Raw genomic sequence first — 25,936 nt, forward strand, 5'->3', positions numbered from 1 at the left:
GGGCCAACCTCTAAGAACATCAACTAGCTCCATCCTCCTATCCCATCTTATCAACAGCCCTTCCCAATATGAAAAAGTTTGGACAGGGATAGCCCAAATACCCCTAAAGAGTGGGAGAAGGATCAAACAAGGGAAGAGTTATAGCAGAGAAGATAGGATTTAACAAATGAGTATGACTACTGAAGACTACTGACTCGTTATATTGATATTTCTTTAAGTCTCCAGTGTTTTGGAGCATTCAGAAGGAAACACCTAAAATTGTGGAACTGTAACCCATACCAAATTCTGAATTCTGCTCTATAACTAATTGCTGCAGTGTTTTGAAATTTATTACTTTCTTGTATATATGTTATATTTCATAATTTTAAAATATTAAAAAATAAACAGACTTACCCGCCAGCCTCGGGAGGCTCGCAGAGCGAGCGGCGCCGGCGTCATGTGACTGCCCGGAGTTGGTGCCAGGAGCCAGAGGGGAGCCAGGAACGGAGCCGCGCGGAGCCGGGCCGGAGCCGGAGCGCAAAGCAAGCGCCCGCCGAGCCGAACCGCGTCTGTTGCACGCGCCGCTGCCGCTGCCCGAACTGGAGCGCTGACATTACTGCATTCGTGGGGTTTAAGGAAGCCCGGAGGCGGGTCTTTATTTATCGTCCGCTGCGCTCAGCACCGCGGTTCTCAAAGCCAAACACCAGAACACCCTAGAAGGTTTAACTAAAAGAATGCTCATGTTTGACCCAGTACCTGTTAAGCAAGAGGCCATGGACCCTATCTCGGTGTCCTACCCATCAAATTACATGGAGCCCATGAAGCCCAATAAGTACGGAGTCATTTACTCCACACCGTTACCGGACAAGTTCTTCCAGACTTCGGAAGGCCTTTCGCACGGAATACAGATGGAGCCGGTGGACCTCACCGTGAACAAGCGGAGCTCGCCCCGTTCGGCCGGGAGCTCCCCTTCCTCGCTGAAATTCCAGTCGTCGCACGGGAGAGCCTCACCCGGGCTGAGCATGCCCTCGTCTAGTCCGCTGGTGAAGAAGTACTCGCCCCCTCCACCTGGAGTGCAGCCCTTTGGCGTTCCACTGTCCATGCCACCTGAGATGGCTGCAGCGCTTTCCCGGCATGGAATCCGAAGCCCAGGGATACTGCCGGTCATACAGCCTGTCGTGGTGCAATCCGTCCTGTTTATGTACACCAGTCACCTCCAGCAGCCACTCATGGTCTCCTTGTCAGAGGAGATGGAGAATTCAAATAGTAGTATGCAAGTTCCTGTAATTGAATCATATGAGAAGCCTATATTACAGAAAAAAATTAAAATAGAACCTGGGATTGAACCACAGAGGACAGATTATTATCCTGAAGAAATGTCACCCCCTTTAATGAACTCAGTGTCCCCCCCACAAGCATTGTTGCAAGAGAATCACCCTTCAGTTATTGTACAGCCCGGAAAGAGACCTTTACCTGTGGAATCTCCGGACACCCAAAGGAAACGGAGGATACACAAATGCGATTATGACAGATGCAACAAAGTCTACACTAAAAGCTCTCACTTGAAAGCACACAGAAGAACACATACAGGAGAAAAACCCTACAGATGTACATGGGAAGGATGCACATGGAAGTTTGCTCGGTCTGATGAACTAATAAGACATTTTCGAAAACATACTGGAATCAAACCTTTCCAGTGTCCAGACTGTGACCGCAGCTTCTCCCGATCTGACCATCTTGCCCTCCATAGGAAACGCCACATGCTAGTTTGAATACCACCTTCTCCCACCTCAGCACAACTCCCCACTCTCCTGGCTCTCTCTGTCCTCCCTCCCATTATCTAACTCATTTTTTACATGTACATTTTAATTTTGATTCAAAAAATAAAAAATAAAAAAAATAAACAAACAACAATTTGAGGATCAAGATGGTGGAGTAAGACGCTTCAGGGCTCCATCCCTTCTCTGAAGCTTTGAACAACCACCAAGAACTGGCAGAAACATCTTTCCCAAAGCTCCAAAAAACAAATGTGGCAAAATGTCAAAACTGGTGTATCTGTTTTTTTATTTTTTTCATCCAAGATCCAGTCAAAAACCTTGTATTCCATTTAGTAATCATAGCTTTTTAGTCTCCTTTAATCTAAAATAATTCTTCTGCCTGTTTTTGTCTTTCATAACATTGACATTTTTTTGAAGAGTTCAGACCATTTGTTTCGCAGTGTCCTTCAGTTGGGATTTATCTGGTTGCCTCCCGATAAGATTCAGATTAAACAGTTTTGGCAGGAGCACTGCATAGATGAAGTGTTCTTATCAGTGCATCACACCAAGAGACACACGATGTCTGTTTATTCCATTATCCCTGATGTAATGTTTGATAATTTAGTAAAATTATCACGATTTCCATATTGTAGAGGTACCTTTCCTCATTTGTAATTAATAAGCATCCTAAGGATAAAACTTGAAAACTCTGAAGATCCTGTTTCTTAATAATCTTTCAGGAGTTTATTAATCTTATTTTGTGAATTGTGTGCCTTTCTTACTGATTGGTAACTATACCTTTATTATATTTATTATCGTTCTAATATTAGCTAGCAGTTAATTATTAGACATTAGACAGTGTTCCAAAATCCTCATAACCACCCTATGAAATGCCGGCACTGTTTTTTCCCCTTCATTTTACAGAAGAAACTTCTTTTATAATCCTGGGTTTTGTATTTTGCAAATGTTTGTCCCAGTTTGTTGTGTATTTGTTAATATAGTTTATTTTGCTATACTAAAACTTTACATTTTCCATAGTAGTTACATCAGTGTATTCTTTTATTATTTCTGGCTTTTGTGTCATATTTAGAAAATCTCTTCCCACATCAGCTTTATTCTAATACTTTTTAAGATTTATTTTTTGCATTAAGTTTTTAATCCACTAGGAGTGAGTTTTGCTCACATGTCACCTTTGATAAATAAACTTTGTGGACTTAGCATAAATATGTCCCAAATATTGTACAGAACAAAAATTATTTGTCGTTTAACTGAAATTCAACCTTAACTTGATGTCGTATATTTTTATTTAGCAAGCCTGTCGGTAAAGGCGTTCATTCCCTGACCAGTTTATTTAAAATTTAATCCCCCATCCCCGCACTATCTACTTTATTTTTTTCCATTGCACGATCTACGCGTATATTTTACTTCCTTAGTGTCTGTATCCCACCACTGGAATGTAAATAAGCTCCATGAGATCAGATTTTATTTTTGGTTTTTAATTTTTAAATTGAGGTTAAGCATACATACAGAAAAGTACATGTCCTGCAAATATACTTCTCAATGATATCTCAAGGTGGATCACCCATATAACTACCACCCAAGCAGGCAAAATGTATTTTCAGTGTCTAAAATAGTACCTGGCACAAAGTAGTAATCAGCAAATATTTGTTGGATGAATCTGTAATATAAGGAAGTTTATGTCTGTGGTTTTAAAAATATGTATTTTTTACTTTTGAACTTCCTTGTGCATTAAAAATGAAGTCCTCATTTCCGATTGTTGTCATTGGATGGTTTGTTTAAAAAGTAATTGCTAAGTTAAAGGATATGAGCTTCTCTAAGCCTCTTCTCTTTTAGGCAGAACATTCGCTGACAGTCAGTGGGTCTGTCTACTGAAGAAGAAACATAGACACGTTATTGGCCCTTGGTTCACGACTTCTGAGAACTGTGTACAGGCATTTGCTTAGCAGAGTAGCTGGCTTGTGCTTTGGTCTGTCTCCCTTAACATCATTATCCTTGCAAAACAGGACTGAAATACCTAGGTTTGAATTACATTTTCTACTCCTGTACTAGCTGAAAGACTTTGGACGGGTCACTTAACAGAGCTTTAGTTTTCTCCTCTATAAAGTGAGGTTAATGGAGCTTGTGGCATTGGCAGTGTGTGTGCTGTGTGTGACATCGTCTCAGGAATGTTAGCTATAGCTCTAGTGGAGGTGGCCCCTGCTGTTCAGATCTTACACAGCCCTCTGGTGTGCAGGGGGCCCACTTCACCTTGGCCAGGAAATACATATTGAGTGAGGACCAGTATGTGAGCTTAGAGGACAGGATTCTCATCTTCCCACTGTAAAGGGAGCAGCATTACCGTCTCTTTCAGGCAGTTATGTTAACGGATTTACTTGAACTCTTAGAGCACAATTTTTCAGCTCAGGTCGTCTTCATCATTCCTTGCTCATACGTGATAGATCATCCATTTCTGCTACCTTTGCTGAAGGAAATAGGCTTGTTTGTTGTTGTTGTTGTTGTTGTTTTTAGAAAAAGGTTTTGCATTACCTTTTTCTCACTCCCATCAGCTCTTTTCAGGATTGCTTCTTACAACAAAGAACTCATAACAACCTAGTGACTGTCATTTGTGAGTCTAGAGTACAAAGTGACTAATGTACACTACTCAGCTATCCACTATATAGATGTTATGTCCATCCCCTTGAAGCCAAGAGGAGAAGGCAGGGGTCTCTTCTCCCTTCTGATATTCTCACGCCACCGGAAAGGAGAATTGGTCATTCATTCAGCTAATATTTACTAAGTGCCTAAATGGAAGGAAGTTATTCATAGACTTTCCTAAGTAGTTCTAACATCAAAGGAGAATAGGTAGGAACCCTCAAGGGGAGAGTGAGGGGAGGATGAGTTGAAACGTCTCCACATTCTTATGTTGCATTTAAATCATTCTTGCAAAAATTTTTGCAGTTCTACTCTATAATATATACATTTAAAAAAATTTTTTTATTAATTTTTAAATTAAAAAAATGACAAGAAAGAAACACATTCTTAACATATGATCATTCTGTTCAACATATATATCAGTAATTCACAATATTATCACATAGTTGCATATTCATCATCATGATCATTTCTTAGAACATTTGTATCAATTCAGAAAAAAAAATAAAAAGACAACAGAAAAAAAAATTATACATACCATACCCCTTAATCCTCCCTTTCATTGATCACTCTCATTTCAAACTAAATTTATTTTAACATTTATTCCATTATTTATTTTTATTCCATGTTCTACTCGTCTGTTGACAAGGTAGATAAAAGGAGACACAAGGTTTTCACAATCACACAGTCACATTGTGAAAGCTGTATCATTATTCAATCATCCTCAAGAAACATGGCTACTGGAACACAGCTCTACATTTTCAGGCAGTTCCCTCCAGCCTCTCCATTACATCTTGAATAACAAGGTGATATCTACTTAATGTGTAAGAATAACCTCCAGGATAACCTCTCAGCTCTGTTTGGAATCTCTCAGCCATTGACACTTTGTCTCATTTCACTCTTCCCCCTTTATTTTTATTTTTATATTGAAATGTTTTAAATTAACAAATTAATTAATTACTTTCCCTCCCTGATCTACCAGGCTGTGGGAAATGAAATCATGGTTATTCAGGGCCTTATAACGCAAAGCACCGAACTGTTCAGAAGCAAAGAGATTACTCTGTTAGGTATTCTGTCCTGAAGAAGTTTCCCTGGTGATGCAGAATGACCCAGACATGGTCCCTGTCTTCAGAGGACTAGCTCGGGTATATGTGAGCAGAGGACAGTCTCAAAGGCACTGATTGTATAATGCGTGAATTCAAATCTGCCTCTTTGGGAAATTATTTTTAAGGTAGTAAGACTGGTTTTACTTGTCACTCCACTCAGTGAATATGCACCAGAGTGAGTTGAAGATGGAAAAGGAGGTGTGGGTCTGCTTTCCCCGTGAATATCAGTTCCCACATTCCTCTTGTAGCAGGGGTGCACGTGTGCATGTTTGATAACATGGCCTTCACATGTGAGCCGCCTTCTTCCCATGGTATGCAATAGAAAAAACAGCAAAGTGTTCGGTGCTGGAGGAAAGAATGGCTGTATTGAACTTACTGAGAGATGCATGTTGTTCTCCAATGTGGCACCTTGAAAAGGAACTTTTCAAGGGTAATTTTGAGTAAAAGCAATTTTCAACTTTAGCCTGCTGCCCCTCTCCCCACATACACACTGTTGCAACTCTACAGTCTTAGGTGCTTTCCCTGAAATGAAATATGGAAAGCCACCTCAATTCAAAGTTGAGAAAACAGTTGCCCAGAGAGGTTAAGTGGCAGTCAGTATTAGAACTGTTTGAGTTCAGAGTGCATCCTCATTCCACTATATCATTCTTCTTATGCATATTTGTAAAAATCTCATAAATCATGTGGCCGTCAAGCTGAACCAAGCACAGGGTCTGCCAGTTGTCCCTTTTTTGAAGCACCGAATTACCACTGTACTCTGTCTTGAGTTGGTGCCAGAACACACCTCTGATTGGCATGAATTTATGCCTTCTCTGTGACTTGGGGCTGCATTCAGGTAGCTCCTTCCTGATGCATTCCACTCAAGAGTGTGCTTGTGTGGAGAGAATTCAAGGGGAGCTGACCAGCTGAGATACAACCTCTCAGCAGGCTTGGGAGAACCATGATTCAGCATTTCAGCAGACTGCCTGCCTGAGGAGGCTCCTTGTTACTGCTTTAATAAAACAGCAAAATGTTGCCTGGCAACCTGAGAGTTTTGTGGGGGTTTCTACCTACTTTACCAAAAAGCCCTCTCTCAGCTGCTGGCTGACCATATCACAGTAGACTAGACGATAACCTTGACTGCAAGCTTTCTTTTTTTGTTTTCCATGGCTCTGCCTGCCTTTCAACATTTTGCTATCTCATACTCCTCTGTTCTCATATATCATTATTTAAAGTGGACGCTGGGCAGTTTGACTCCCAAAGCAGTTTCCAGGGGAATTAATTACTGAAAACACGTTCTTTTTCATATACTAGCCAAAATGCTTTGATTTGTAATTCAAACCTTTGGGCTCTTTCACTGAGTGTGTTTCAGAAGGAGAGTCTAAACCATGGACCTCCTAGGCTGCTCATTTAGTTTTAACAGAACAGATTCAGTTGCAGCCTTGCAGGCAAGTTGAGCTTATTCTTTCCTTATCGGTAGGGCCTTTACCTGTTGACCTCATCACTGGAAAACTTTTTTTGTAGCTTCCCAGGTGGGTCCCTTGAATTTGGTATCAGAGTCTTATTTTTTTTTTTATTAAAATCATAGGCTAATAATACCATGCAAAGGCAGGGCAAGTAAATTCATTAATTAAACAAACATAATCAAGAGCTAAGAAGTGTACTATATGATTTAAAATGACTCTTTAGAGGCATTAGATCTGGGACTTCAAAGTTATGGTTTAAAGAATAATATTTTTCTGTGGAAAAAAATTAGAGGTTACTTTTTTTTTTTTTTTTTTATAGATTCCCCTTTTATTTATTTATTTATTTATTTTTTTACATGGGCAGGCACCGGGAATCGAACCCCGGTCCTCAGGCTTGGCAGGCAAGCATTCTTACCTGCTGAGCCACCGTGGCCTGCCCTAGAGGTTACTTTTTAAATCCATGAACTTCCATTATCAATCAGAAGGCATTGTTTTCTCCTGTACAGATACATGACTTTCAGAAATTGTTTTTCAAATTCCTAATTTGTGTTTTGAGTATGTTGACATTGTAGGAAGCCCTTGGATGCTTGGGAATTTTAAGATATAATATTATAAAATATTCAGAGATATTTTAAATTGTTGGTTATTATGGTAGCATAACATTATAAATGTAGTTAATGCTACTGAACGGTATGCTTATTTTGTTATATATATATATACATTTTCCATGGTAAAATTTTTCAGAAATTTTAAAGTGTAAGCAATATCACAACAATTTGTCATTGCATTAATTTTTATATAGAAATGTTTTTAAATGTAAGGCTTGATTTTTGCCTTAGATGTCCAAATAGACAAAAAATGTACATTCGTTTTCCCTTAGGAGGTAGAAAACAAAGTGCATGCTTGGAATAACTTGGTTGAAGATATTGACAACTTGAAGCAGAGAAGCCAATATCACTTTTTTTTTTTAATCTTCATCATTTTTATCTTGTCAAAGAATTTCAGATTCTTTACATGTGCAGGGCTGCAAAGAACTGGTTCTTCTCTGAACTTTCAGAGAGGCCACTTTCTAAAGGCACTTTCTCACCAAAGGGGAAAGAAGCATACTCTCCTTGGCTTGCCCTTCTCCTTCCTTTCTCTCCTTCTCCCTCTCTCCTATGTGTACATGTGTTTGACTTAGAGAGAAATGTCATTCAGAATGCTTCATCTGCTTTGGCAGCTTATTGTGCTCAGTCCAGATCTGAGTGCTGCCTCTGAAGGTAGCACCAGTGGCCTCCGTAACAGAGAAATAAAAATTCACAAGGAAGAAAATAAAGAAATGGAATTTTAGGAAGACTTTTCTAAAATCATGAAATGTGGTCATTTAAAGGGAGGAAATGTGCAAGTGTGGGTTAAATGTGTTAAAAGCCAAAGAAAGGATGAGACTTTCAAATCAAATCAAAATAATTCTCACGCAGTTTCATGCCATCATTTGTGATGTTTGATAATCGTTAAGATTTTAGTGTGTAGCGTGCAGTTGGAATGTACCAGCGAAATAAATTGTCAGGCACATTGTCTCAGCAAAGACAAAGAGCAAGATTGGTGTGGAAAATAAACTACCTTCCTCATTATTTATTTATTTCCCCTTTGGAGGCAGTTGATTCTTTCTGTATACTGCTTTTCTGAAGTCAAATATTGGCAATTATAACAAATCAATTACATTGTCCCAAAGCACTCTTTAGTCCCCAAGAGAAGATTTCAGTCCTTTTGTTATTAAATTATTCTCTCTTCACAGACAATTGAAAACACAGGCCCTGTGCCAGGGAGGGGTGTGTGAAGGCAGAGAATCGGCTGGCCTAAGTTCTAAAGGAAGTCTTGTTGGTATTTATTCACACCTTTTTTGTGGTGACAGACCATGGGGGGATGTGCTGGAGGAGCTGGGGAGCCGTGTCCAGACGTTTGATTGATGTCACGACCTGTAGGTGGGTGGCAGGGGTGGGGAGTGGGGAGGAGGTGAACAGCGACCAGGACGGCATCCTAGCACCATCATGAGAGCCTTGAGTGGTTCCAGACTGTCCTGAGGCAAAAATCGGTTAGGGAGAACCAGAGACAGAGTTGTCCTGCTGACCCATGTATATGGAATTTCGGTGACTCCTTCCTTACTAGGTTGGGAGAGGCAGCATTTGGTAAAGGATACCCTCCTTTACAGGGGGGATGACTCACCTTGCAGGTGAGACTGCTTGGCACTGCCTGGCTGATAAGGGCCTGTTGTTCTCATTCTCTTCTCTTGTTCCCTTTCTTTCCTCCTAGGTTTCATTTGCTTAATGAATAGGTTGAGTCATCAGATGTAAGTAAATTCTTTTATCAAGTGAAAACAACATCAAAACATTCACAGAAAGACATTTAATAAAAGTGTAAATATTGCTGTCTCCCTTTCCTGCCTGGAAAACAAACTTTAAGCCTTTAAATGATTGAAACCTTCAAATCTTAAAATACCTGCTGCTTGGTCAGGCTTTTCTCATATGTGATTATGGGAGGTGGAACATAGGTGATGCACCTGGGCTTTATCACAGAGGCTGTGGCAAGTTTAATGCTTCATAAACAGCTCAACAAGTTGCCAAGGTTAACTAGTCCAAAAATATTGTCTTGGTGTATATTTATGTTTGGTGTATTTTGCATCCAACACCTGAAGCATTGTTGGCAAGAACTAGTCCAGACTAAAGGACCCTTTTTGGCTCTTCCTGACTGTAGATCCGACCATTATCTCCAGCCAGCAGTTCAGTTACTAGAACAACTCAGTCAGGCTTCTGATTGGTGAATAGGTTGCATCCTGAAAGTTTTTTTGTTGATTAATCTTGTAAACACAAAGCACATTGTCGCACAGAAATGCTGCGATGAGTGGTGTGTGTCAGTGAGATGTAGTGTGTTTGGAGCTTCAGGTCAGAGCCCATTTAGTAGGTTGTGAAATCAATGCTGGCTGACACCAGCATTTAAAAAAAGAAGGGAGAAAGAAACAAAATAGGAGAAAACAGTGTTGCATGTAGGAAAGGTGCTGCTGTAATTTAAAACCTAAAGCACAGTATATGCTGCACTTGAAAGGCGCTTCCAGCATGGGAAATTATGTGAGATTTGGGTTGAGTACTGGCCATTTTCAACCTCCTAGCTCTGTGACAACTGACCACTTAACCTGTTCAGGCTCTGTTTTGTGGTATTCAAAGTGAGGATATTTTGTAAAAGTGGGATTAGAGATTAAAGATCATATACTAGGATATCATGGGATATAGGATGCAATCTAGGATAATATATTAGGATTAGAGGAAATATACATATAGCACCTGATGCACAGTAACTTGTAAACCATGTTGATTTATTTGTAAAATAAACCATGATGATTTATTTCTACTCTCTTGGGTTTGTATGTAAGCAGACTTTAAAGATACTGTTAGAAAATAACATAAGTAAAACATTTACTATTTGGTCTTCCCTGGAGTGAAATTTATTCAGTGTTCTTGAGATGTAGAATCTGGCGTTTTCTGAGATCTAGGAGGTCTTTGATTTTGCTTTAAATTATTCTTGTGTAGTTGAAATATCAATATTAATTTTCTCACATAAAGTGTGAAGAATGTTGTAAATTGCTTAGGTCTTTTAGCTGTCTGTCAGATTCATCAAGGCTGTTAAGTATGGATTTTTTTCCCAGTCCTTACTTTAAGTTGTGAGTTTCATCTTAAAAAGAAAAGAAGGCCTTCTTTTTATTAAGTAACTCTTCGCTTCTAAACATTTTTTCCCTAAACTCCAACTTCTCCTACTTGACTCCATCATAAAATTCTTTTGTACCTTCTCCACATCGTTTAAGGAGCTATGTTAGCACTTGTGAACGCCCTTTTTTGTTTGGATTGATTTTTAGAGCAGCTACTTTGTTGACCACTATGAGGGGTAGGGTAGTCATTGAAAGCATGGCATCAGGGAGATTGCCAGGAAGACCCAGCTCTGCCATCTAGCACTTGTGGCCTTCAGTGGGTTACTGACCCTCTCTCAGCATTTTATTTCTCATCTGTAAAAATAGTTACCACCTGCTTTGTAGGATGATTTGGTGGAAAAAGAGCATCGGGCAGATTGGTAATCCTCTGAGTCCTAATCAGTAACTACCCCCATGGCCTTTTCTGCTGTTCTCTCTTCTCAGTCTCCAACCCTGGTGCCCATGGGAGACACCTCCCTCCCCCCACTGAAGAATTAGCCACCTTCCAGAAGCCGTTCCCACCCTCCAGAGTCACTCAGCTGTCTACATTAGCACCTCTCCTTTGTTCTGTGCCTTCTCTCAGAAGCATATCCCCCAGCTGTGCTCTCGGTCTCACGACCCCACCCCCACCCCCCTCCTGCTGGTGTCTTCTCAACAGGAAAACCTGCTTAATCCCTTCCATCTTTTCCAAAGAAGCCTTATCTTCTTCTCTCCTGATTTTTGGTTTAACAAATTCAAATGAGTTGTACTCACCACCGTGCCCTGCTCCTTCCTCACTTGCTCTCCTGCCCATTCCAGTCTAGCTGTGGCCCCCACCCCACCACCGAGCCTGCTTTTACTGAGAGCCCCAGTGAGGTTTGCCCACCTCCTTTTCGAGTTCCTGGTGCCTGTCTCCCCTGACTAGGTGATAATTAAATGCCGCTGTTCCTTGGAGTGTAGCCTTAGGACTTGATTCTGACTGTGCCTTCACATTAGCAGTGTTAGCCTTTCTAAGGGCTTAAATTACCCTCATGCCAGTGAGCCCCAACTTGTATCTGCCTCCCAAAACTGGGTATCTGCCTCCTCACATCTCCACTGGAGGTTTCCCAAGCACCTGAGAGCCACCATCTAGCTCACTCAAAACCGTGCTCCCCAGCAGGAGCTCCCTGGTCAGTCTGTGGCGCCACCACAGTGCTCAAGTGAGGATTCCTGGGGCTCTTCCTTCCTTGGGTCCTTCTCTCTGTCTCCCCGTTCTTCCAGCCTGACTGGCCACTGCTGTTTCTTTCCTTATTTAGTACACTTGCCTCCTCCCTGTCTCCCTGATCTATTCCTCCTCTTCTACCCTTCAGTCAGGGTGCTCCTGGAGAGCACACACCTGAGCGCGTCCTCACACCCTTCGGTCAGGGTGCTCCTGGAGAGCACACACCTGAGCGCGTCCTGCTTCTGACGTCCTTCAGCAGCTCCCACTGTGCGCAGCAAGAGGCACCGGGCGCTCGGCAGCAGCCCCTGCCCATCACCTTCACTTCACCGTGGGGGTCTCTTCTCTCACTCACTCTGTAAGTTGCCACCATGTGATCTTCTTTCCATTCCTCAGGAAAGACTGCGCTTCCTCAACTCAGAGATTGAGTCACTTCACATTCCTTCTGCCTGGAACGGTTTCCCACCCTCAGTATTTTTCACATGGCCACATTTCCCTTCCTTCAAGCCTCAGAAAACACCCGAATGTCTTTCCTCAGGCAAGCGTTCCCCAGGCCCTGGGCCACTCACTTAGTCCCTGTAAACTCCCAAGCAGTTCTCCCTTGAGAACCCTCAGCTCCCCAGGGTGGCTGATGTGTTGTCTTTCTCTCTGCAGTGAATACAAGGGCTGTGTCTCTCCGATTTACCCTCAGAGCCCCAGTTGCATCATCTTAGCTGCTTTGTATGGTCATGAATGGATGGATAGAATAATAAATGAACACGTAAGAATTAAATACATTTATGCCTTTATTCACAGACAGATGGATGGATGAATAAATGAACAAGTGAGAATTAAATACATTTTTTAAGCAGTTAGCATAGTTCTTAACATATAGTAAGTACTTGGTAAATGGTAGCTATTTTTAATTGACTTTGCAGGTAGTAACCATGAAAAAAGAAGAAAAAATCAAAACACCAGGCTGTTCAGATAAAGCGGTGTTCCTTAGTGACATCATTCATTAAATGCTGAGGTAGTTGGCTTCCACCGTGGGAACTTACAACCTAAATAGCATTCTCTTCTCTCTCACAGACCTCTTTTTTTTTTTAAACATGGGCAGGCACCGGGAATCGAACCTGGGTCTCCAGCATGGCAGGCAAGAGAACTCTGCCACTGTGCCACCATCGCTTGCCCACAGACCACTTTTTAATAGGCTATACTTATCTCTTCTCCTTTTCTGCTAACCCTACTCATGTTAAAAATCATCATTTCTCACCTAGATTCTTGACTATCTAATATCAACCACCAGTCTTTTCCTTTCGTTTAGTCCCCTAGATTGTAGTCTTCTTAAGGGCAGGAATGTTTGCTCCCTTAGGACATACCCCATTTCTCAGCACAATACTTATTGCAGTGTTTGTAGAATGAATGAATGAGATGATAAAAGCAGACTATGGTGGTGTCAGGAGAGTTAATGAAAATTAGGTAATTTTTGTCTCAGTACAATTTTTAGAAATTATAGTTCAGGCTTCTTGGAATTACATTTGTCAAGTATGGGTGATATATATTAGTGTCTGTATCTCCCATTTTATTTCCATGTTTTGCATGGGAGAGACTTGACTAGATTACATGCAAGCTCTAGGTGTGGCTAGATTATATCTGAGTCCTAGATGATGGCAGTATTCCACCAGCTATTGCAAGATTCCAGGTGCCACCCACACTTCTGTTATACAGGTAAGTAGTAATCTGCTGAATTGTGTCACTGTTGAATTTCTTACACTAGTTGAGGTACGGTTCTTTCTTACTGAACTATGTTTTGTGATTTAACAAGTTGCCTCATTAATTAAACACCTCCTGTGTCCTGGCCCTCTGCTAAAAGCTTTACATAGATACTCTCTGCTCTTCCTAAGAGCCTTGTGAGGTTGGTAGATATGCCCCTTTATGGATAAAGAAACAACCTTAGGGAGGCAAGTGACTTGACTCAGGCAAGTTAAGGCTTGGGCAGGATTTGAACCCATGTCTTTGTGGCCCCTGAAACTCTGGTCTTCCACTTGGCTTTGTTACTGCCTTTTGGATAGGTTTTAAGTAATTCAGTGTCACCTTGTCTACGTGTCAGCCTTTGTTCAGTTTATGAAGAATGGTTTCTTTGCCTTTTTGGCCTTAAGTGGAGAACTGTAAGGTGAAATGAGATGTGGGCACAGTGACCAAAGTGAGTGCCTGTCTTTATTTAATCAAGGGAGATGACATGGACGGGCACAGAGTCGAAGGCATGACTTATCATAGGTGACAGACCCAGGATCACACCCTTAGCTTTTCTGCCACTTCCCAGTGGGGTGCAGTGAGTTTTCTCTCAGCCTTATCCGCAAAGCAGGGCTAACAACACAGCCTTTGTGAGAAATCAGTGATGTAGGATGTGTGGAAGTTGTTTGTAAATGGTTAATTGCCTTTATTCTCGACACTTTAAGTCTTTGTAAGCATGCACTTCCAAGCCTGCTTCCTTTCCCTTAATTCATTTCCTTTACCATCACACACTATAATGGAGGCTTTGTGAAAGCAAAGATAAATGGATAAGTCCTGTCACTGCCTCTTACTCCATTATTTCCTTCTCTCCTCTTTACAGGATCTCTTTCATTGCCCAATTTTTACCTCCTTTGGTCTCCATACTTTTTTTAGTTTTATAATTACCTTTGTTGGAGAAGCACCCATAGGAACCGCAAGCCCTGGGCCCTTACTGTGACTGAGACAAGTCAGGCAGCCTCGCTAGACCCAGCTGTCAGCGAAGATGACCGGGTTCTTTCCCAGTGTTTCTGTGAGGCTCGGGTGTGCAATGTGCCCTGGTGATCACTGCCCAAGTGAACCCACTCTTCAGAATCAAAGCCAGTACCGGAGCCAGCTCCTTTCCTTTCAAGCCCAGGCCTCTTTGCCCACTATACTGGGCTTCAACATGAAATTTTTAACTGAAAAATTTGTATTTTTACAAATTTGTATTCTTAGTGACCATTAGGGTTGGGGATTTTTAGTTAGTTTGTTTACACTTTTAAAAATATATATTTTAAAGTTTGCCCTCCCATACAATCTAAGCTAAAACCCTCCATTTTCTATTTGATAAAATTGGAGAAGTGGCCAATCTGCTACAAAACCAAACCTAATCAAAGTCATAAGGAATACAAGAATTTTCTTGTATTCAATATATTCATGTCTATCCAGTACATTCATGTCTAAATAATCAAGCACAAAACAATATTTGGTGTCTGCCCACTGTTGGGTGAAAACCTGGAATGACAGCATGGTGATGCAGTGCTCAGGTCGGCTGTGGGGGCAGGGAGTAGAGGCCATCAAAAAGGCATTGAAACAGAAACAGTGGGGAATTATGGCACACATTGGCATATGGGAAGTAGAGCTTAGGTCTGCAAAGGCTGGTGGAAAGAGGCAATGCTTGGCATATGTCACTTCTGGTGGTGGGTTAAGATACCAGGTTATCACCCAGTGACACCCGCTGTTTACACAAAACTGCAATCTGAAAAGATGGACACACTCTCTAATTCTTTTGCAGATGTCATTGCCTCTGCTAACTGTGAGTGACACGATCTGGGCCCCTTCCAGTGCACGTAGAGTCATGACAAGAATGTAGGCATTTTTTTGGATCCAAGCCCAAACTCTTTTAATCTGAGGGACCTTAGGCTGGTAACTTCTTCAGAAACTCAGTTTTTGTATCTCTAAAGTTAAAATAATGTTTGCAAGCACAGAGTGAACAACAGATACTTTGCATTCTTGTAACCATTTGGTTAATAAGAATTTATATTATTCCCTTAGAAACTGGGGGCTTGATGTTAGCTTAGGATAGCCATCTTGAAAATTGCAAGAGTAATGGGGTGTAACTGCTTTAGCAGCTTCGTAGTGTTCTTCCCCCATCCCCAACAGTTGCTGTAATTAAACTGCTTTCTGCAGACTGAGAAGCAAACTGCAGAAATGTTCTTAGCTTCCTTAGGAAGGCTTGAGGTATCCAGCATTTTAACAGCACTGCTCATTGACACCACATGTAACCTTCAGGGGGCTATACTTTCCATATTGCTGAGGACATTGAAATAGTATCTTTGAACTAGTTGTAACAGACCTTCTAAAATAGTCTATACTGGAAAAGACCATTAGTATGGACAGGGTAAACAATAGAAGGCTTAGATATTTTGTTGATTTTAAACAAACACCCATGAAACCACCACAAAACCAAAGAACCAACACACTACTAATAAACGATCTACCTGTTGTTCTTCCCCTGATTCATCCTCCTGATTCCCTGCCAGGAGTCACTACTCACCTGAGATTTGTGGTGATCATTTTCTTGCCTTTTTTTGTTTGTTTTACCTCATGCGCACACACATATAAACTTGTATATGATAGATGTTTTAGTTTGCTAGCTTCCCAAATGCAATATACCAGAAGCGGAATGGCTTTTAAAAGGGGTAATTTAATAAGTTGCTAGTTTATAGTTCTAAGGCTGAGAAAATGTTCCAATTAAAACAAGTCTATACAAATCTCCAGTCTAAGACATCCAGGGAAAGATACCTTGGTTCAAGAAGGCCGATGACCTTCAGCGTTTCTCTCTCAGCTGGAAGGGCACATGGCGAACATAGCGGCGTCTGCTAACTGTCTTGTGGCTCTACCAAAGGGACTCTCTCCAAAATGTTTCCTCTTTTAAAGGATTGATGGGTGGAGTCACAACTCCATGGAAGCTATCTGATCAAAAATTACCACCCACAGTTGGGTGGGTCACATCTCCATGGAAACAATCAAACTGTTCCCAGCCAGCAAAATCAAATGAGGATTAAAGGGCATGGCTTTTCTAGGGTCCACCACAGATTCAGACCAGCACAATAGAGCTGTCTGTGTGTGTATATTTTTCATTATTGTTTTTGAACCTAATTAGAAAGAATATACTACTCATAACTTTAACACCTAGTTAGCTGTTTTCCAAAGTGGTTGTTCCAGTGGAGATTTCATTGCTCCACATCTTCCCAGTAGTGCGTATTGTCAGTCTTTTTGCCAAAAAATAGGTATAAAATGATATTAATAACGTAATCGTTATTTGACTTTGCCTGAAGTTGAACTTCTCTTTGTTTATTGGCCTTATGTGCCTCCTCTGAAATGCATGCTCTTCATGTCCTCTGCCCATTTTTCTGTTGGGCCGTTGTTTTCTTACTGATTTTAGACATTTTAAATATTCTGGTGCTAATCCTTTGTCAGATGCCTTGCAAATATCCTCTTCCAGTTTGTAGATAGTGTTCACTCTCTTTAAAATGCCTTCTGATGGACAGAAGTGTTACTATTACTATTAGTCTAGCCATATTTATGGATCTTTTCTTTTATGCTTAATACCTTTTGTATTTTAGTAATTCTTCCCTATTTCAAACTCAAAGGATAGTCACTTAATATTTTCTTTTCTTCCATACTTCAAACTTCAAAAGGATAGTCACTTATATTTTCTTTTCAGGTTTCCAAAGTTTACTTTTAACATTTGTTCTTCATGTATCTGGAGTTGACTTTTTGGTATGGTGTGAGTATAGATATAATTTCATTTTTTTTTCCTGTGGATGAACAGTTTTTCTAACTTCTTTTCCACAGTATTCTGTCATACTGTGTTTGTCAGAAATCTAAAGTTTCACAAAGGCATGCATTTTCTGTTTCTGTGCTCTCTCTTCTGTTGCACAGGCCAGTTTGTTTATTTCTGCACCATCACTACATTGTCTTAATTAGTGTAGTTTTATAATAGGCATTTTTTAGCCAGCAAGGCAAGTCACCCTTTCTTTATCCTTCTTCAGAAATATCTAGGCTATTGTTGGCCCTTTTGCTTTTCCATTTAAATTTTAGAATCAACCTGTTGAATTCTACAGAATAATTAGCTACGATTAATATATACAGCAGAGTTACCGTCTTTGTTGTATGGTTCTATGTTTCTGCACATGCCGTCATGTAACCAGCACCACAGTCAAGAGCTCCATCACCCCCCTCAGAATTTCTCTGCCCCCTTGGTAGCTGACTCCCTCTCTCTGGTCCCATCCTCTGGCAACCACTGCTTTGTTTTCTGCCAAGTTGAGATATTCTTAATTTTTTTTATTTTCAATTTTTTTTGATGTTTTATTTAAAAAATTACTTTCTTTTTTGGCTGGAATTGTGTTAAACTTATAGATCAATTTGGGAAACCTTTCAATAAACATAATCCATTTCCATCAATTTAGCCGGAGAGAGGTCACTTGACAATAGTGGAAAATTCCTAATTTAAAACAAATACGAACATTTTTAATAATTCTTTAAAACTCTTAGAAAAGCAAGCATTTTATAAAATAATTGTCAGCCTAAATAAATACCAAATACATGGCAAACTTTGCAGTATTGCATTGGTTAAAAAAAAATCTTGATTTCGAACCAGTTTTGTCTCCCATAAGACCTTAGGCAAGCTGCTTAGTGTCTCTCTTGTTCAGTCTCCTTATCTGTATGATGACTAGAACATACCTTCCTCATGGGTGTTGTGAGGATTAAATACTGTAATGTGTGTAAAGTGTCAAGAGATGTGCGATCTGGCATGGCAAGGCCATGAGTGGATAATACTGTTAGGGAAGAGCAGCTGTCATCACTCACCTACAGGGAGACCAAGAGGATGCTCAGTGGGTTTCATTCCCCAGGGGCTTTGAGTGGTACAGCCGAAAGATGGCCTTGAATCATTCTCCTGACAAATTTGGAAAAGGTTAATGTTACCAAGCAGCCTACTATACACTGCTTCTGACAGGCAAGCTGGAATCACTGGAGGACACATTTGACAGCCAATTCATTTTGCTGATTCATCCATTAGGGGGGTGGCTTTGAGCCAGAGCTTGGCTTCTAGATTAAAGGCCGAGAGCTGTAAAGCTGCTGGAACTTGAAGGAATGCTGGTAAATTATTGCCATGTGAAGGCCAGCAGTGAAAAGTAGATGGTTATTTGTTTCCTTTTTTTTTAAGTGATCCTAATTCCACATGTGCTGAGATAAATTCACTGACCGTGGTTAAAGACATGTTTGTAACTTTTGTCCATGGCACTGAGAAATGAATTATTAAAAACAGTCAGGTACATAACCACTAAGTAGATCATCTTGGCTCCTTTAATGACCCTGTCTTCACCTTTGCTTTCATGGGGAATTGACCCAAACGTACACTTTTGTTTGAATTACTTGGTAATCCAATTAAACAGGATTATCACAAATGTCATCGACCCTTTTGGGCATGCTTAGAAAATAAATGTACCATATTAAAAAATGAAAGTTAAAAAAGGTAAATCCAGGAAATGTTCATTTACCAACAATTGGTAAAGTATAGTGATGATTGAATCTATCAATTCTCATTATACATCATATTGATTAATGCATTTTAGTGGTATCAGACTTAAAGGGAAATCAGTGCTACATAAACTAAATACCTAGTACAATCCCTGGGACAAAGGCACTCATAAGTAATTGCAAGATGAAAGAATGATGCATGATGTTTGTTGGATATATAAATTGTTGGGTGGTTGGATAAATAAATGAAATAAAAAGAAAAACAGAAATGCAACACATCAAAAGCAGGAAAAGTGGTCATTCTAAGGAATAAGATTTTCAAGAAAGTGTCTGATTTGGTTCTTGGATCTGAGTGTTGGTTAACAGCACATGTCTAGTACTGGCTGCTTTTACTGTTTATCTCCTTGTCAGGCAGAGCATGCTGATTTGAGTTCAGATTTCAGTAACTTACTCTACTTCTTTGGAGACTTTGTATAATTTGAAAGTTCTTTAATATTTTGAGTTGTTTCCTCTTTTTTAATTTTAGTGAGTATTTGAAAAGCACAGCAAACTTCTTATTAAAATTGTATTTTTTAAAGATACGGAGTTTTTTTTCTGCTGTTTGTTTTGTTTTGTTTTAATGTGACTAAATATTTAAGACCTGGCATTCTAAAAACTGTTATTGGGCTGAGAAGTTTTAGGCAAATCTGGTCCACTTGTTATAGATTAAAACGTATCATATGTCAGACATGTGAAGCAGCTGTCTCCCACACAGTGTCTTTTCCCCTGCTTTCAAGGTCCTTGATATAGCACACTCCCTTGTCCTACTCGTGTGTTCTAAGGCCCCATACTCATCAGCACTGGTTGCTTTCTGCCTTGCATTCACATCGTATTTCTTCAGTACCTACTGTGCCAGGGACTTCAGTAGGTGGTGATATACAGACTGTCTCCATTGTCGTGGTGCTGTTACAGCTACCCCAGTACCAAGATTGCCCTTAACAGCCTGGCCAGGCTCTTCCAGTGTCACTGCCAGTAGAGTAATAACTGTTGGCAGTGTTACTCGCCTAGGAGAGTATCCTTTCTTTAGTCCGCACTCCCATTCTACCAGCATGTTCCATCCGCCAGCCCCAGAGGAGGAAACAGCATGGGATTAGACAACATCTGACCTGGCCTTAGTCTAAAGCATTAGTACCAAGGAAATAAGTTCCAGCTTTCAAGTACTGTTGCTAGCCAGAGGTACATTATAGAGAATTAGCAGTCTTTTTTTTTTTTTTTTTTTTTTTTTTTTGAATTAGCAGTCTTGAATCAAAGCAGTCTTTAAAAGCAGAAGAGGAGACATGTCCCAAGTACTGTGGGACTACCTTGAATTTGCAGAGTTCTCAGTGAGGTGCAGAGTGGCAGGAAGGGCTCTGGCATTCAGGTTGGAATAACCTGGTTTTGCTTCCTAGCACTGCCACTCAGCAGCATTGTGGCCTATGGTAAGCCACCTGACCTCTGTGGCCCTGCTTGCTTGGCAGTAAAAGCAGTTCCTCCCTTGCAAGTGTATTGTGAAGATTAGACAATGTAAAACAGCAGGCCACAGCCCAGCATACAGTAGACCTTCAGTATTTGGTATTTGACACAATTACCACCACTGTCATTATTGCTATTTTTGTAATTTTTATCTTTAACAATAAAATAAGTGAAGGTTTGGTGTTTTTCCTTGTTGGTTTATTTCCATTTTCCTACTGTGAATATGAACAATGTTCAAACAATAATGTTAGTTGGAAATACTTGGGAACATATTGTTAATATTTTACCTGCATCACTATGATTCCTTATAGTTTAGTTTACAAAGCGCACTCACACTGTCAGGGAGGTTGGGGGGCCAAGTCTTTTCTCCAGATAAGGAGGCTCCGGCTTGGAGAGTGTATGGGCTCTGCCCACGCTCCCCTGGCTTCTAAGCAGCAGAGCCAGGGTGGAGCCCAGACCTGAATACAGGGCTCCTTTGATTACCTCAGGCCACCTTTCAAAGACTGGCATCTTTGGGGTTAGGCCAGGCTCTTTTATAAGGTATCTTTCTTTTCCTCGTAGCTGTCAATACCAGCAGGTATGCAGAAAGCTATCGGATCCAGACCTATGCTGAATATGTGGGAAAAAAACTTGAGGAGAAGCAAATCAAGAGAAAATGGACAGAAGATAGTTGGAAGGAGGTTGAGCGAAAGCGGTTAAGTACTCAGTGCATGTCCTATGCAGTGCAGAATCACTGTTACCGCTCCAATAGGTAAGAGTTCTTGGCATTTGATTTAAAGGGGCAGAGATGTTCGAGCAATAGCTTTGCTTGTTGATTCTTATAGGATTGTAAGTAATGAACCTGACTTTGGGGAAAGGCTTTCGAAGTTTTCTCATAATTTCATGTAATATCAAAAATGAGTACCTCATTTTTAAAATTTTATTTAATTATTTATTTATTTTACTACCTTCTTCTTAATGAATGCTTTATAGACCACAGCTATTGCAGTTAACTGTCCCAACCCCCTTGAGGCAGACACACTGCATCTTATTCCCATTTTAGGGATGAGGGAACGAAGGGTGTGACTTGCCCACGAATGCCTGAGAGAGCCCTGTGAGTATAGAGCTCTGATCCCTTTTCTTCTCATATGCCGTGTTGCCTCTGCCTGAGCGCCCTAACTCCCTTCAGGCCCCGTGTTGGCAGTGAACCATATACCTACCTCCTTTAATCACCCATAACCCTACCGTCAAAAGATAAATACCAGTAACTTTTTGGTGTCTTTGTGAAACTATGAAACATGGAAAATGAGAAAAATACATGTTCATTATAGAAAACTGTAAAGCTTAGAAAAAGTGAAGAGCTAAAAGACAAAATTAGCTATCATCCCACCACCCAGAAGCAATCAGTTACTATTTTGAATTGCTCCCCACTTTCCTCAACTGGTTTTGAAGGGATTTTTAAAATCACAGTATAGTTAACATACAATCAAATGCACAGATCTGAAAATGTTCAGTTCATTGAATTTTAGCACTCACATGTACTCAAGTAACCACCACCAAAATGCAGTATAGAACCTTTCCATCTCTTCCAGAAGTTTCTTTATGCCTCTTTTCAGTCAACCCCAGACCCCCACTTCCCTAAGCAATTGTTTTTAATCTCATCATGATAGATCAGTTTTGCTTAACATGCTTTTGAAGTCCATCCTTGTTATTGTTTGTATTAGTAGTTAGTTATGTTTTATTGTTTAAGTAGCATTCCATTGTATGAATATAAAACATTTCCTTTATCCATTCTGTTGAATATATGGGTTGCTTCCGGTTTGGGACTATAATAAATAAGGCTGCTATGAACATTCTTGTAAGAAATATTTTTGGGAGAATATGTTCTCATTTCTCTTGAGTAAATACCTAGAAGTAGAATTGTTGGTTTTTAGGATGTGTATGTTTAACTTTATAAGAACAACCAAACAGTTCTCCAAAGTGTGATATACCATTTCATACACTACCAGGATTGTATGAAAATTCCAGTTGTTCTCTCATCCTTGCCAACATTTAGTGGTGTCAGTTTATTTTTTATTTTTTACTTTAGCTATTCTGGAGGATATGAGATGTATAGCATTATGGTTTTCTTTTCCATTTCTCTGATAACTGACAATGTTGACACCTTTTTATGTGCATGTTGACCTTTCATGTATCTTTTGAGATGCTTAAGTCTCTTGCTCATTTTATAATGTAGTTGTTTGTCTTTTTGCTATTGATTTGGGAAGTTCTTTATTCTGGATACAAGTCCCTTTTCAGATATATGTGCAGAAAACACATTTGGGGGAGGGGTCTTTGGCTTGGCTAGCTTCTTAAAGATAGCTTTTGATGAGCATGTATTTCTAATTTTGATTAAATCTAATTTTATTTTTTTATTAATTTTTAAATTAAAAAAATACAACAAACGCAAACATTCTTAACTTATGATCATTCTGTTCTACATATATAATCAGTAATTCACAATATCATCACTTAGTTGCATATTCATCATCATGATCATTTCTTAGAACATTTGCATCAATTCAGAAAAAGAAATTAAAAGACAACAGAAAAAATTCATACATACCATACCCCTTACCCCTCCCTTTCATTGATAACTCTCATTTCAAACTAAATTTATTTTAACTTTTGTTCCCCCTATTATTTATTTTTATTCCATGTTTTACTTGTCTGTTGATAAGGTGAATAAAAGGAGCATCAGACACAAGGTTTTCACAGTCACACAGTCACATTGTGAAAGCTGTATCATTATTCAATCATCTTCAAGAAACATGGCTACTGAAACACAGCTCTACATTTTCAGACAGTTCCTTCCAGCCTCTCCATTACATATTGACTAACAAGGTGATAGCTATTTAATGCATAAGAATAACCTCCAGGATAACCTCTCAACTCTGTTTGGAATCTCTCAGCCATTGATACTTTATTTTGTCTCATTTCACTCTTCCCCCTTTTGGTCAAGAAGGTTTTCTCAATCCCTTGATACTGAGTCTCAGCTCATTCTAGGGGTTGATGAAATCTAATTTGATTTTTTTTCTTTTATGATCAGTGGGTTCCCCATCCCAACCCCTTTTCAAAATATTTTTGTTTAACATGCGGTTGCAAAGATTTTCTTACATATTTTCTTCTAGAAGGTTTATAGTTTTAGTTTTTACATTAAGGTCAGTACTTTCAGGTTCATATATGGAGTGACACAAGTTCTTTCCATATGGATATCTAGTTGTTCCAGCAGCATTTGTTAAAATTCCTTATTGGATTGACTTGACACCTTTGTCAAAAATAAATTGACTGTATATGTATAGGTCTATTTCTGGACTCTTCTGTTCCACTTATTTATGTCTATTCTTACCTCAATGCCATACTGTATTATTACTGTGACTTTATAGTAAGTTTTAAAATCAGACAGCATAAACCCTCCAAAATTGTTTTTCTATTTTAAGTATATTTTTGCTCACTCTTTCACTGGGAACCTATGTCTTTGTGATTAGAGTTTCATATAAAGACAGAATATAGTTGGGTCTTGCTCTTTTTCACCACCCCACCCCCATTCTGACAGTCCCTGCCTTTTATATTTAATCTGATTAGTGATACAGATAGCATTGTCTCCTTTCTTGATATTTGTTTTCTTTTTATACTGTTTGTTCTGTGTCCCCTTTTCCCTCTTTTTTCTTCCTTCTATTGGGTAAATTGTGTATTATTTAGTATTTGCTTCATTTTATCTCCTCCAATCACTTTTTTGCTGATACCTCTTTGTACTGTTTTTTTAATTAGGCTCCATAGCAGGGGTCAACGAACTATGATGGCAGACCAAATCTGGCCCACCACATCGTCTTATAAAAGTTTTCCTGGAACTAAGCCATGCCCATTCATTGATGTGTTGTCTATGGCTGCTTTTAAGTTTTAACAGCAAAGTTGAGTAGTTGCAACAGAGTAAAATCCAAAAAATGTTTACTATCTGCCTCTTCACAGAAGGAGGTTTACTGATCCTGCTCTAGAGGCTACACTGTCCAGATACAGTAGCTGGTAGCCACATGTGGCTCTTGAGATTTGGCTAGTCTTATTGAGACGTGCTGTTAGGTGATAATGCACACCAATTTTGAAGAATATAAATTACCTCATTAATAATGGTTTATATGTTGATTACATGTTGACATGATATTTTGGATATATTGAATTAAATTAAAATATTTAAATTAATTTCTCCTTTTCTTTTTACTTTTTTTTTCAGTATCTCAGAATTTAGAAATAACGGTTACAACTCATGAATATTTATGACTACTGTAAAGGGTCCTAAATTATAAGCTCTTTTTACTTTTTTTCAGGTGGCTGCCTGGAAATCTAAAATTCTGTATCTGGCTCATGTTATATTTCTTTTTTCTTTTTTTAAAAATATTTTTATTGGGCAGGCCACGGTGGCTCAGCAGGCAAGAATGCTTGCCTGCCATGCCAGAGGACCCGGGTTCAATTCCCGGTGCCTGCCCATGAAAAAAATAAAAAAATAAAAATATTTTTATTGAGAAATCTTCACACATATACAGTCCATACATGGTATACAATCAGTGGCTCACAATATCATCATATAGCTATGCATTCATTACCATGATCATTTCTAGAATATTTTATCACTCCAGAAAAAGAAATAAAAAAGAAAAAACTCATACATCCCAAACCTTCTCATTGACCACCAGTATTGCAGTCTACCCAATTTTTTACCCTTTGCCCCCCCATTATTTATTTATTTATTATCCTTATTTTTTTTACTCATTTGTCCATACCCTGGATATAAGGAACATCAATCACGCAGTCACATTGTAAAATCTATATAGTTGTACAGTCGTCTTCAAAAATCAAGGCTACTGGAGCACAGCTCAACAGTTTCAGGTATTTCCCTTCAGCCACTCCAATACACCATAAACTCAAAAGGGATATCTATATAATGCATAAGAATAATCTCCAGGATAATCTCTCGACTCTGTTTGAAATTTCTCAGCCACTGAAACTTTATTTTGTCTCATTTTCTCTTTCCCCTTTCGGTCAAGAAGACTTTCTCAATCCCATGATGCTGGGTCCTGGCTCATCCCAGGATTTCTGTCCCATGTTGCCAGGCAGATTTACACCCCTGGGAGTCATGTCCCACGTAGTGGGGAGGACAGTGAGTTCACCTGCCAAGTTGGCTTAGAGAGAGGGGCCACATCTGAACAACAAAAGAGGTCCTCTGGGGGTGACTCTTAGGTATAATTATCAGTAAGCTTAGCTTTTTCCTTGCAGGAATAAGCCTCATAGGGGCAAACCCCAAGATCGAGGGCCCAGCCTATGGA

General features: G+C 39.7%; 1 protein-coding gene and 1 pseudogene across 3 annotated transcripts in view; both read left to right on the plus strand.

Annotated features, from left to right (window-relative positions):
* PARN (poly(A)-specific ribonuclease) overlaps positions 1 to 25,936 on the plus strand; it is a 226,455-nt gene that overhangs the window by 143,326 nt on the left and 57,193 nt on the right. For 2 of the 3 annotated variants that reach the window (XM_077141737.1, XM_077141738.1), the window contains one exon: positions 21,162 to 21,351. In XM_077141737.1, coding sequence (XP_076997852.1) covers positions 21,162 to 21,351 — 190 coding nt within the window. Of the gene's footprint in view, positions 1 to 21,161; positions 21,352 to 24,389; positions 24,816 to 25,936 lie in introns of those variants that run through there. The other variant, XM_077141739.1, reaches the window with a different exon arrangement.
* LOC143667477 (Krueppel-like factor 3 pseudogene) lies at positions 431 to 5,009 on the plus strand (annotated as a pseudogene).

Source organism: Tamandua tetradactyla, chromosome 23, assembly GCF_023851605.1.
Source record: "Tamandua tetradactyla isolate mTamTet1 chromosome 23, mTamTet1.pri, whole genome shotgun sequence".
In the NCBI taxonomy this organism is placed as follows: domain Eukaryota; kingdom Metazoa; phylum Chordata; class Mammalia; order Pilosa; family Myrmecophagidae; genus Tamandua; species Tamandua tetradactyla.